The sequence below is a fragment of the Cicer arietinum genome, chromosome 4 (assembly GCF_000331145.2).
Source record: "Cicer arietinum cultivar CDC Frontier isolate Library 1 chromosome 4, Cicar.CDCFrontier_v2.0, whole genome shotgun sequence".
Taxonomy (NCBI): domain Eukaryota; kingdom Viridiplantae; phylum Streptophyta; class Magnoliopsida; order Fabales; family Fabaceae; genus Cicer; species Cicer arietinum.
This window is the reverse complement of record NC_021163.2, coordinates 21,819,167-21,832,175: the sequence shown is the minus strand read 5'-3', so window position 1 is coordinate 21,832,175 and position 13,009 is coordinate 21,819,167. Positions and strand designations below refer to the sequence as shown.

Sequence of the window (13,009 nt, the reverse complement as noted above, 5' to 3'; positions counted from 1 at the left end):
TTCCAAATCGATGTAACTGGAAAACATTACTGAAAAGTACCAGAATCATCAAAAACTTACACTTCACTAGGATCAATGATCCCTAGTTTCATCCTTATGTTCAAAAAACTTTCTTTTGGCAATGCTTTTGTGAAGATATCAGCTAATTGTTCTGTAGTGTTCACATACTCAAGTTTGATAACTCCATTCTGAAAGTGGTCTCTTATGAAGTGATGCCTTACCTCAATGTGTTTTGTCCTTGAATGCATTACAGGGTTCTTGGTTATGCTGATAGCACTTGTGTTATCACACATGATCGGCACTGTTCCCAAATCGACACCGAAGTCCATTAAATGCTGTTTCATCCACAAGATTTGAGCACAACAGCTCCCAGCTGCTATGTATTCAGCTTCTGCAGTAGACAATGCAATACTTGTTTGCTTCTTACTGAACCAAGACACTAGAGAATTACCAAGCAAATGACATGTTCCTGAAGTACTCTTTCTGTCAAGTTTACAACCAGCAAAGTCTGAGTCTGAATAACCAACCAAAGTACATGTTGAACCTTTTGGATACCACAAACCAAGACTTTTAGTACCTACCAAGTATCTGAAAATTCTCTTTACTGCACTGAGGTGAGATTCCTTCGGATTCGATTGATACCTTGCACACATACAAACACTGAACATAATATCTGGTCGGCTTGCTGTAAGGTAGAGCAGAGATCCAATCATACCACGAAATCTAGTGACATCTACAGGCTTACCCTTCTCATCTCGGTCTAAGAAATTTCCTTGACTCATGGGTGTATCAATGGACTTAAGTTTATCAAAGTTAAATTTCTTTATCAAATCAGAACAATATTTGGATTGACTAATGAAAATGCCTTGCTTGCTTTGGTTAATTTGAAATCCCAAGAAATATGACAGTTCACCCATCATTGACATTTCAAATTTACCTTTCATTAAGTTTTCAAATTCTTTGCAAAGTTTATCATTTGTTGATCCAAATATGATGTCATCAACATAAATTTGGACCAGCAAGATGTCATTTTCAGTAGTTTTTGTAAAGAGTGTCTTATCAACATTTCCTCTTGAAAAATTTTGTTGAATGAGGAAAGTGCTGAGTTTCTCATACCAAGCTCTTGGAGCTTGTTTCAACCCATAGAGGGCCTTTGAGAGTTTATACACATGGTTAGGAAAATCTGGATTTTCAAAACCTGGTGTTTGACTCACAAAAACTTCCTCTTGGAGGTCTCCATTGAGAAAGGCACTCTTCACATCCATTTGATATAGATTGAAGTCCATGATACATGCATAAGCCAATAAAATTCTTATGGCTTCTAGTCTAGCTACTGGGGCATAGGTCTCATCAAAGTCTATTCCCTCCTCTTGACTATAACCCTTTGCAACTAATCTGGCTTTATTCCTAGTTATCACACCATTCTCATCTAACTTATTTCTGAACACCCACCTAGTTCCTATAACATGCTTACCCTCTGGCCTAGGTACCAAGTTCCACACCTTGTTTCTCTCAAACTGGTTTAACTCCTCTTGCATAGCAAGTATCCACTCACTATCTAAAAGGGCTTCCTTAATGTTCTTAGGTTCAATCTGAGATACAAAGGCTGTAAAGTTACAAAACTGACTAAGGCTTCTCCTAGTTGCAACACCTTTAGAGATATCGCCTATAATGTTGTCTAAAGGGTGGTTTCGGTTGAACTTCCATTCCTTAGGCAACTCACAGGTTTCTATAGGTTCTACAGGGTCTGCACTAGTTGGAGGGTCAGCTATAGGTTGTTCTAGTGGTTCAGATTCTACAACATCATCCAAAATGTCAATAACCTTAGAAGGAGTTTTGTTCAAGTTTTCTGTAAAAGATTCATCAAACTTTACATGAACTGACTCTTCTATGGTTTTTGTTCTTTTGTTGTAGATTCTATAGGCCTTACTAGTTTGGGAATATCCTAGAAAGATACCTTCATCTGCCTTAGGGTCAAACTTTCCTAGGTGTTCTTTGCCATTGTTTAAAACAAAGCATTTACAACCAAAGATTCTAAAGTAGGACAGGTTTGGTTTTCTACCCTTGTAAAGCTCATAGGGTGTTTTCCTAAGCAGGGGCCTAATGAGAACTCTATTCACTACATGGGTGGCTGTACTAATTGCATCTGCCCAAAAGTACTTAGGTAGGTTGGAGTCCTTAAGCATGGTCCTAGCTAACTCTTCTAGGGATCTATTTTTCCTCTCCACTACCCCATTCTGCTGTGGTGTCCTAGGGGCTGAATAGATGTGGTTGATTCCATTTGATTCACAATAATTTTGAAAAAGATCATTTTGGAATTCACCTCCATGATCACTTTTTATTGAAACAATTTTCAAATCATTCTCATTTTGTACTAAAGCAGCAAACTTTTTGAAAACAGAGAATGTATCACTTTTATGAGCTAAAAAGTAAGTCCATGTGAATCTAGAATAATCATCAACCAGCACATATCCATACAGGTTTCCACCTAAACTCTTAACTTGGGCAGGTCCAAAAAGGTCCATGTGAACTAGTTGTAAAACTCTATTTGTTCTAACCAAGTCTATAGAGGGAAATGGAGTCTTAACCAGTTTACTTTTCTCACATGCATCACACAGTCTATCTTTAGAGAACTTCCTATTTGGTAGACCTAAGACTAACTGTTTGCTGACAAGTTTATTCAAATGATTTATGTGTATATGAGCAATTCTTTTATGCCAAAGCCATGTTTCATCTGAGTTGGATAACAAGCAGCATACAGCACTAGGTACAGAATTGAAATCCAACATGTAAATGTTGTTGATTCTGTCCCCAATTAGCTTTATGTGTTTGTCATCTTTATGCTCAATAATGCAAGATTGTGATGAAAAACTTACTTGAAAACCTTTGTCACATAGCTGGCTTATACTCAGTAAGTTGTGCTTTAATCCTTCAACATATAGCACATTTTTGATTACTGCAGTTGATTCATCGCCTACATCACCAATTCCAATGATTTTTCCTCTGTTGTTATCACCATATTTGACAAAGCCTCCTTCCTTTAATGTCAGGGAAAGGAATTTGGATTTGTCACCAGTCATGTGCTTTGAGCATCCGCTATCTAGATACCATGAGTGTTTCGTGGATGTCAAGCACACCTGCAATACAAAATCAGAATTTTGTTTTAGGTCCCCAATTTAAATTGGGTCCTGGTTGGTTAGTGTCAAACACAGATTTCTTTTCTATCCAAACTAGCTTCCATCCTTGATTGGCTAATTTTTTAAATTTGCAATTAGACACAAAATGTCCCTTTCTGCAACAGAAATGACATCTGCCATCAAAGGATGAATGTTTATTTGGTTTAGTAAAGATGTCATACATACTCTTAGCAATAGCAGATTTTTGACCATGTTTGACATTTCTGGTTTGCATATAACCAATACCAGATCTGTTTTTATTTTTTCTTTTGACATGCATATTTGGTGTATATCCTAAACCAGATTTTTCATGAACATGTCTTTGATTGCTAAGTATGACATTTAGCTTATCTTTACTATTTGCAAAATTTAATAAATCAGATTTTAATGATGCAACAGTATTTTCAAGTTCAATGCACTTTGCAGATTTTTCTTGTGAATCCTTTTTCAGTTGTTCACATAAATTTTCAATTTCTTTATGCTCAACATTCATTTGTTCAAGCATTTTCTTTGTGCTTAACAACTGTTTTATGGAATTCACATAATCATCATGCAGTTCATTGAAAGCTTCTTGAAGTTCATCATAGGTTGGATTAGATTGTGAACTAACCTCATTTTCTGATTCTGAATCTGTATCTGCCATGAGACACAAGTTGACTTCTTCTTCATCAGAAGATGCAGAGGATTCATCGTTATCATTCCATGCAATATAAGCTTTTCTGGTTTTGGTGACTGGTTCCTTGCCTTTTGATTTTGTAGCTCTATTCTTGTTTTGCAATTTGTAGCATTCTGACTTTATGTGACCAGTTTTACCACATTCATAGCATGTAATGGTCTTGTTGTCAGTAGTCTTGGAGCTAGATGGTTTTCTGAATTTGTTGTCTTTCTTCTTCAGAAACTTCTTGAATTTCTTGACAAGCAACCCGATTTCCGGCTCTTCAGATTCACTACTGGATTGATCTGAGCAGCTATCTGATTCAGTTTTCGATTGCTGGGCTTGAACCTTCAGGGATAGTCCTTTCTTTTTGCGGCTTTCCATCTCTGATTCGTCCAGTCGATGTAATTCCATTTCGTGTTCTCTTAGTTTACCAAACAAAGTTGCAGTCGTCATCTTTGCTAGATCTTTAGATTCTGCTATGGCTGTTATCTTTGGCTGCCATTCTCTGGTTAGACAACTCATAATTTTTCCAATCTGCTGTTCGTTATCCACTTGCTTTCCCAATGCATGAAGATTATTCACAATGTGTGTGAATCTGGTTTGCAGATCACTGATGGATTCGTCCCTTTTCATGCTGAATAATTCATATTCGTGCATCAGTGTGTTTACGCGAGCTCTCTTCACGTCTGTGGTTCCTTCATGTGTTTCTTGAAGAATGTCCCACATTTCTTTTGCTGACTTGCAGTTTGACACTCTAAAAAATTCTTCTGCACAAAGAGCAGATGTTATAATGTTCTTAGCCTTTGCATTATAACCTACCTTTTTCTTGTCATCATCTGACCAGTCGGCTCTAGGCTTGAGAATCATTGAGTCATTCGTTCCTGCAATCTTGGGAATATATGGACCGTTTTCAACAGCGTCAAGGATGTCTATGCCACTGGCTTCCAAGAAGATTAGCATCCTGTGCTTCCAGTACATATAAGCTGTTCCGTTGAAAGCTGGAGGTCTTGCTAACGATGCGCCTTCTCCCAGAAAATCGTTTGAGGCCATAGTGCTTTTATGAGTATTACCTCTCGAAAAGTTAGGCTCTGAGGCCAATTGTTGGTATATATGACCTCGTAATAAGCGGAATATATCAGAATGTATCAGTTCTTTATGAAATTAAATCAATTTCATACACACAGCGGAAATTAAATTGTGGCATACAAGATTAGCAAGTTTTATTAGATTGATATGAGATTAATCAAGATGCATACAAGTCAAATTATCAGATTAAACAATATTACTTATTACAGAATATGTTTAACATGCATCTAATTTTAATCACATATACATATATATCAAGATAGTAAATCAAAGGAGATAAGGGTTAGAGAAGATTGCACCAAGGATTTATACTGGTTCAGTTGTCCACTTGACAACCTACATCCAGTCCTGCAAATCCAAACGGATTTCAGATTTTCTTCTCCAATAGAAAGAATCAATTACAGATTGTCCAGTTTCCTCCCCGAAACCTATCTATCTTAATGATCTCTTTCCTATTGATCACCCTCTGATCCTTGTAGATACTCAGCAATCTAACACAGAATCAAAGTACAACTCTTTCTTGTTGAACACTCTTCACCCAAGAAAGTAGTCACCAGTTTCTAGCTGGCTTTTCTCGCTTTCGTTTTTGTTTAAAGGAACTATTACAAACAGAATACAGGAAGAACAAAAAATAGTCTTCAATCTTAAAATGGCTTCTCATAATTCTGGATATCAAAGATTTGTTTTTGAGAATCCTTGTCTTTCAAGATTGTTTAGCAGCTATCTTTTTGATTGTTGATAATCCTCTTTTTCAATTTGATCTGAAAAAGTAATCTCATAACCAAGTGTTATTGTGTATCAAGAATATTCAATGTATATTTCAGATTGATATCATTGTTATTGAAAGAATGATTGAAGACAGTTTATATAGTTTCTGAAAACCACATTAATCAATCGATTTACAATCGATTTTATAAAGTGATAAACCAGTTTAATCGATTTGCCAATCGATTATCGTGTGTCTTGTTTTTCTTGAATCTTGAAACTATATAAGCCAATCGATTTATCAATCGATTCTTTAAACAAAAATTCTCAGTAATTATGTTAATACTGATATGAATCGATTTCGTAATCGATTGCAAATGTTATGTTCAAACTGAAACACATATCAATCGATTTCGTAATCGATTTATTAAGTCTTCATAATCGATTAAAAAATACTTAAAATCGATTTGGTCACATGCTCAGAGTTCACTGAGTTTTCAAAAGATTCTGTTAATCGATTTGCCAATCGATTGTGTTTAAGTCAGTGACTCAGCTATTTTGATACTAATCGACGTGCCAATCGATTTTTATGTATTTGTCTGAAAACGTTCTTACCTGGGATTTGGTTCAATCGATTTCCCAATCGATTTCGACCAAATTTAACTTGATTGAAATATTACAACATAGATTGTCCAATCGATTTGTATGTCACAGGAAAAGTTATTTTGCAAGTGATTTTTAAGTAATCGATATGCCAATCGATTACCCTTAAAATTGGGTTTCCACTGTGACTTGTCAAATCGATTTGCCAATCGATTTATTTCAATCAGGTTTACTTTGTGAATTGTATAATCGATTTGTCAATCGATTACCCTCAAAACTGGGGTGCTACTGACTTGTGCATTTTTAATTTCTAATTCAGTCAGTCGATTGCCCAATCGATTATACCAACACAAACAGTTGTGTTTCCTTACACCCTTGTTATGAAATCGATTTCCCAATCGATTTGCTTCAGTCAAAAATCAACTTTTGTTGATTTCTTGTGTTCCAAGCAACCTATTCCAAGTGTGTAGGATTTGATTGTTGTTCCTGAAATCTTGCTCAATTCAAATATTAGATTTATCATGTATTGTATGAACATTGTTGAATTATTAATTATGTCAAAATTAGGAATTAAAGGATCAAAATCCAACATATTATTCTACAAAAAATAGGTTAGTTATAGCGGCTAACTCGCCACTTATTGAATATCTACTTAAGGATTTTCATTCTTTCTTAGTGGTGTCACTTCGGCTACTTACGCACTTATATGAGAATGACAGACACTTTATATTGGCAAGGGATGATGGAAAGGGTGAAAGATTTTGTGAAAGCTTGTGATACTTGTCAACACCAAAAATATGTTGCGACTACACCTAGTGGGTTACTACAATCGCTACCTATTTCAATTTTGGTGTGGAGTGAGATATATATGAATTTCATTACTTGTTTGCCCAAAAGTAATGGATTTGAAGCTATTTTGATGGTGGTGGATCATCTCTCCAAGTATAGTCATTTCATTCCTCTTAAACATCTATTTACCGTTCTTTCCATTGCTGCTATTTTTGTGAAGGACGTGATTAAACTACATGGAATTCTGGAGTCGATTCTTCGTGATCGTGACCCTTTATTTGTGAGTACTTTTTGGGAAAAAGTTGTTCAAGCTAGTAGGTACGGTGGTTAAAATGTGATTAACTGTTGTTTAGATGTCTATCTACGTTGTTTTATTATAGATCAACCTAAGACATAGGCACATTGGATTATGTGGACAAAACTATGGTACAATACCACATTCCATGTTTCCACAGGGTTTTCCCTTTTTGAGGTGGTGTATGGCATGAGACCTCCAGTATTGGTGCATTTTTTGGAGGGAGAAACCAAAGTAAAAATTGTAGCCCGGAAGTTAAGAGACAAGGATGAAGCTTTGCGTCAACTAAAAGCTAATTTACTCAAAGCTCAAGAGTACATGAAATATCAAGCTGTTAAGAAATGCAAGGCAGTGCAATTTGAGGTTGGTGATTGGGTTTTCCTCAAATTACATCCTCATCGACAACAACCAGTTGTGCATAGGATTCATCAAAAATTGGCTCCCATATTTTTTGGTCCTTGTTAAGTCATTAAGAAGATAGGGCAGGTTGCTTACAAGCTACATTTACCAGTAACATCTAACATACATCCTACTTTTCACACGTCTCTATTGAAGAAAGTTGTAGGCAATTATACTGCTACAACTCAGTTATCTATTAGTTTGGAGTCTGACACTGGGGGCATTATTCCTACTAAGGTTTTGTCATGGATGGATTAGTTTGACAGTGGGCAACATAAACGAGATTGGTTGATTTAGTAAGAGAATTATTTTCTCTTACGGAGGAGCATGAGCTCTGGGTTCATTTTATGTTTTCATATCAATTAATACAATAATTCTCTTCATCTAATTCTATCTTACCTCTGCTCTATCATAATTAGTAAATTTCACCCCTATATTTTGTAAAAGTTTGCTAAAATGAATCTTTAGGAAAGCAACAAGGTTAAGCAATAGGTACAAAACATACTCAACCATATAAAATATTAGAATAAAAGTTAAATGAACTAACAAATTAAACTCAACCATATAAAACAAATCAAATACAATAATTCAAAACAAATTAAACTCAACCATATAAAACAAATCAAATACAATAATTCAAAACAAATTAAACTCAACCATTCAAAAAGCTTAAACCAATAAAGCATAGAGTTTGAGAGATTCAAAATCATATAGATTAATGCAAGAACAAATCCAACAGATCCAAGCAAGCCTTTTAGAGTGGTTAGGTCATTTGAGCAAACCACAGTAGTAAATAACAATGATATAGCAAATCTAGATTTATCCAAAACATAGAAAGATGAGAAATTAAAGAAAAACTCAACCAAGGATTATTCTAAAGGAAAAAACAAAGTACTTTAAATTGCTTTCAGGTACTTGAGGTCCCTCATCAAGGAAATGGTATAAGGTACACCAACAATCTTTGAAGCACAAATTCATTTCTTCGTTTGAATAAAATCAATAGTATGGCTATATGTAACATGAAAAATGTAATTCAAATTTTTTATCTTCACACAAAAAATTGGGAGGCACTTATCCTAGTTACATTTTTATTATTTTTTTCTCCTATTTTCATTACATTTTTTTTTATTTTCTTTTTAATATTTAATGTCCTCCAAATTAGATGTTCTTCTAATCAATATGAATTTTCATGTAAGTAGGGTAATATTTTTGCCAAAAAATATAAAAGAACTAAACAAAATTGAAATTAAGCATTAAATAATTTGGACATATTTTGATATAGATTAACCTATGCCTTAGAAACACTGTCTTCGACAGAATCATTATCTATGAAGTGTAGTGAATGTGGTTTGGATAATTTGGATGCAAACAAGTGTAGAAGTAAAACCAGTTCTATTGATAAATAATCTCAAGATTTCATGATGAACCGGTTTTTACCGGCAACAAAGGCTATGATTTTAAAACCACCTCAACATGCTCTAAGAAAAAACAATATGTTATGTTTGAACAACCTAGCACCAAATTGGTTAGTGAGGAAAAGAAAACCTTTATTAACTATAGAAATATCACTGATATTATACCATATGCCGATCAATATCAAGAAGAGGAACATGAAGAAGAAAGTGGCCATGAAACTGATGATTATACAAATATTTCAGCAAAGGGTTGTGGATTATTTCTTAGTTCATGCATTAAGAATTCATTGTGCTTATTAAATAAAATGCCTGAGACAAAAATGGAGAACAAGATTTCCATGTGGTCCTATGAGTGATTGAAAATGTCATTACCTAAAAATGTCATTTTCTAAAAGTGTAGAGGAAACACTAACCAATTTGCCTCCCAAATCATCAATCACAGTGCAATTGGTCAGAGAATTTCACTGAATCTGAAATTAGGCATTACCCTAAAGAATAATAATTCAACTTCCAATATTTACCACGTTTTATGTTCTTGATTAGACTAAATTGAATAATTAAAACTCATAATACCGAAAAAAAATATAGACCGGATAAATTTTCAACAGCCAAATTAAACTGCATTAAGCACCAAATCTCCCTGATACATCACATAGTCATAAATGTTCTCTTGTTCCAACAAATTATAGAATTGCAGTTGTATAACAGCATCACGAATTGGTCAACGCTTGAGGTAGTTGGCAGCAACTGTAATTGCTTAAAGAAAAACACACAAGCACAATCATTATACCAAAGCAATCACCATAAGTCCCCAATATCTTATATTTTATCATAAAATAATTACATTAAATAAAAACTTTACATATTTCTTTTAGATAAATCAAAACTATTGCATCCCTATATATATAACTTTTCTAAGAAAGCTAAGGGTAAGGGCATTACTATCACTACATATCCTCTTGGAATCCAGAGGCAGTATATAAACTGCATAACTTGGTAGCTGCAGCCCATATGCAAGAAACACATGCTACACACTAATAATTGTCCAGAAGTATGGTCATCAGTGCAGGCTTATACACTGCATAACCGACCTAGATTCAGTTACTAAATCTAACACTTGCACTTACAATTTTCAAATAGCAACTTGGAATGAAACTGTTCCCTTGCATTTGTTTAGCATAAAAACACAAACATCAAGTTTCAAATTATTGTGAGTGAGCTTCAAATCAACATTCCACGTTCTCTCTTGGTCAACACAAAGTGTAGCATTTCTTCCTTCCATCATGTGCAGATGTAGATTTGAAAATTATCTTGGTATGATCAAGATATCTCTCTCAATGTATGTCTTGTGGATCACACATGTAAAGAAGTCCTTATCAGAATTGAATTTTTTCTTCTTCACTTTTTCTTACAAAGTTTTAGTTCTCTCCTTAAGATGACAGCTACTTCCTTCTACATTGTCCATATACTTAGTTGTCAAATCATGCATTTTCAAGGACTTTGCTTTTCTCATGCTTAGATTCTTTTTGTTCTTCTAGGATGATTTTCATATTTTTACCTTGCAAAGATGAAGGATCATCAATAATTTCCGAAGATCTATCACTCTCACCAACCATTTCAGATTCTAAATGCAAGAAAATATGGTTAACTAACAAAAATTTTTTTAGGAAGACAACCAAACAAAATTTATCAATATGTTATAATTCAGATACCAATGCCTATAAACCCAAATTTACAGTGAATATGCCCAACTAAAACATTGTTACTATTGAAGGTGCAAACATGAGAAGGGGGGTTGAATTGTGTTTGCTAAAGTTGATAATTTTTTGCTAATTTATAAATAAATAAATAAAACTAATTTAATTATGGTGACTTACTTGGAGTAGAAGCAACCGGATTCAGAGATAGCAAGCAATGAAAGCATAAAAAATTTTACATGTAGATTTATCTTGGTTCACCAGTAACTTGAGTACATCCAGTCCCCTCATTTAGAAGGCTTTAATCTATTAATTTAAATACCTTAAATTACAAAACACCTAACCCTCCAAGTCAGTTGATGACTCTTCATCATGTGCATATTTTTCATTGTTTTTAGTCTTATCTATATTTAATCATTTGTTTATTTAAGAAGTTATTTGATATATTTTGTTGATTTTAATTCTTGGATTTAATGAAATGTTTATGTTCTTATTTCCTTAATTAAGTGGAGATTTTTCGTAGTTTTGCGTTGTTTCCTTGTTTTAATGCAGTGCTGATTTTTTGTGAGAAATGAACATGATCTATATGGAGTCTTTCAGCTATATCTAGAGTTGTAGATGTCCAATCAGAGTCAAACCAAGTGGACACGAACAATAAGAGTCATAGCTACACCTTTCATGAAGATACCGAAATCTAATTCAGACTCAAATGACGACCCTTTCTAACACCATTGGAGCAGTTTTATCAACAATCAATCATTCATGAATCTTTCTTGTAATTCTTCTCTAATCTCTATATTTTCTATCTCTGTCATGAGTAACTACACACTAATTGTTAGGGATGAGTGTAACAAGATGAAACCCTTATTTTTCTGATTTGATTTCTAGTTATATATATGAATGAGTTTATTGAATTATTTTTCTCATCTATGTGCTTAATGTTTTTTATTACTTGAACTTAAAATATTCTACGATTCATATTTTGAAACGGGAGTGAACTTTAAAAATACTTGAGATGATAAATTCATGAATTTGTAGTCTAGGGATAGATGCATGTCATGAAACCAATTAAATTAGTTGCAAAGGCAATAGTTTAATAAGAGAGAATTCATATACGGTAAGTTTTAATTCTAATCTTAAATCCACTAAGGAATTGGGGGTTACTTTGCAATTAAAGGTTCTGTCACTAAGACATTAGGGCAAGAATAATAAAGAAAATTCAGTAATAATTCAATAAAGAAATTCAGTAACTAAGATCAAATTAGACACTAAGGTTGGATTCGAAGTGAAACTTTCCCCTGACATTTTTCTTATCACAAAGGATCAATTTTAATACTGTTGTTAATTTTAAATATTGTTTCAATCAATTTGAGAATTTTTTGTTCCATTTTAGTAATTAAATATCATTCGATAGTAAAACGCAATCTGTAAGACCCATAATTTTAAAGTACCATTTATGTATTTTTGGTGTATTTTGGATTTTGGCTTGGAGGCTTTTAAGCCAAAGTAATAACATTTTGGAGTTTTATAATCAAAAAGATATTTTGATGCCAATTTAAATTTCTCGTCGATAAATAAATTGAAATTAACTGCGGTGAATCCTTTACGGATAATTCAATGCGTTTCGGGTGAAACGGTAATTTAACAAATATCTAGATATTTTGAGATATTTGTTAAGTTATATTTATTATCTATATATGTTTGTTTGGAGGGAAAAAGAAAGGAAAACTAGAAGGAAGGAAAAGGAAAAGAAAAATAGTATAAAAGGAAGGAAGGAAAAAGGAAGAAAGGAAAAACAAAGGAAAGAAAAAGAAAGGAAGGAAAATTGAAAAATTCCATCGTCTTCTTCCTCTCCCGCGGCCAATTTCCCTCCTTTCTCCCATTTTCATTTTCGTCGCTTTCTTTTCTTCAAAACTAGTAACCCAAGGTTGGGTGAGAGTTAGATCAAGGTTTTCGCAACTCCACTCTTCCTCTTTGATTCGAAAACGAAGAAAAACGGTATTTGAGATCCAAACACAAACCCCTCCGTTTCTTCTAGATCCAAGCTTCATTTCTCGAAGAGATAGAAGGGAAAGTTGCTCACCACCACGCTACGGTGCTAGTGAACTAATTTGGAAGCGGCGTTGCGAGCGGAGATTTTATCGGAATTACTCGCGGTACCTGAAACGCACGTTAAAGCTAACGTT

At 34.0% G+C, this 13,009-nt stretch overlaps 1 protein-coding gene across 1 annotated transcript; it reads left to right on the top strand.

Moving 5' to 3' along the window:
* Positions 1-6,940: 6,940 nt before the first annotated feature.
* Positions 6,941-7,969, top strand: LOC140919995 (uncharacterized). Its single transcript, XM_073367292.1, has 3 exons — positions 6,941-7,331; positions 7,473-7,675; positions 7,790-7,969. Exons 1-3 carry the CDS (start codon positions 6,941-6,943, stop codon positions 7,967-7,969), a joined length of 774 nt encoding a protein of 257 aa, XP_073223393.1.
* Positions 7,970-13,009: the final 5,040 nt, after the last annotated feature.

Bases quoted from the DNA above. Each gene is read 5' to 3' on its own strand.
- LOC140919995 (XM_073367292.1), top strand. From the start codon at position 6,941: ATGACAGACACTTTATATTGGCAAGGGATGATGGAAAGGGTGAAAGAT. The intron at 7,332-7,472 runs GTAGGTACGGTG...ATGTTTCCACAG, and splicing joins GGAAAAAGTTGTTCAAGCTA to GGTTTTCCCTTTTTGAGGTG. The intron at 7,676-7,789 runs GTTGGTGATTGG...GTCATTAAGAAG, and splicing joins GCAAGGCAGTGCAATTTGAG to ATAGGGCAGGTTGCTTACAA.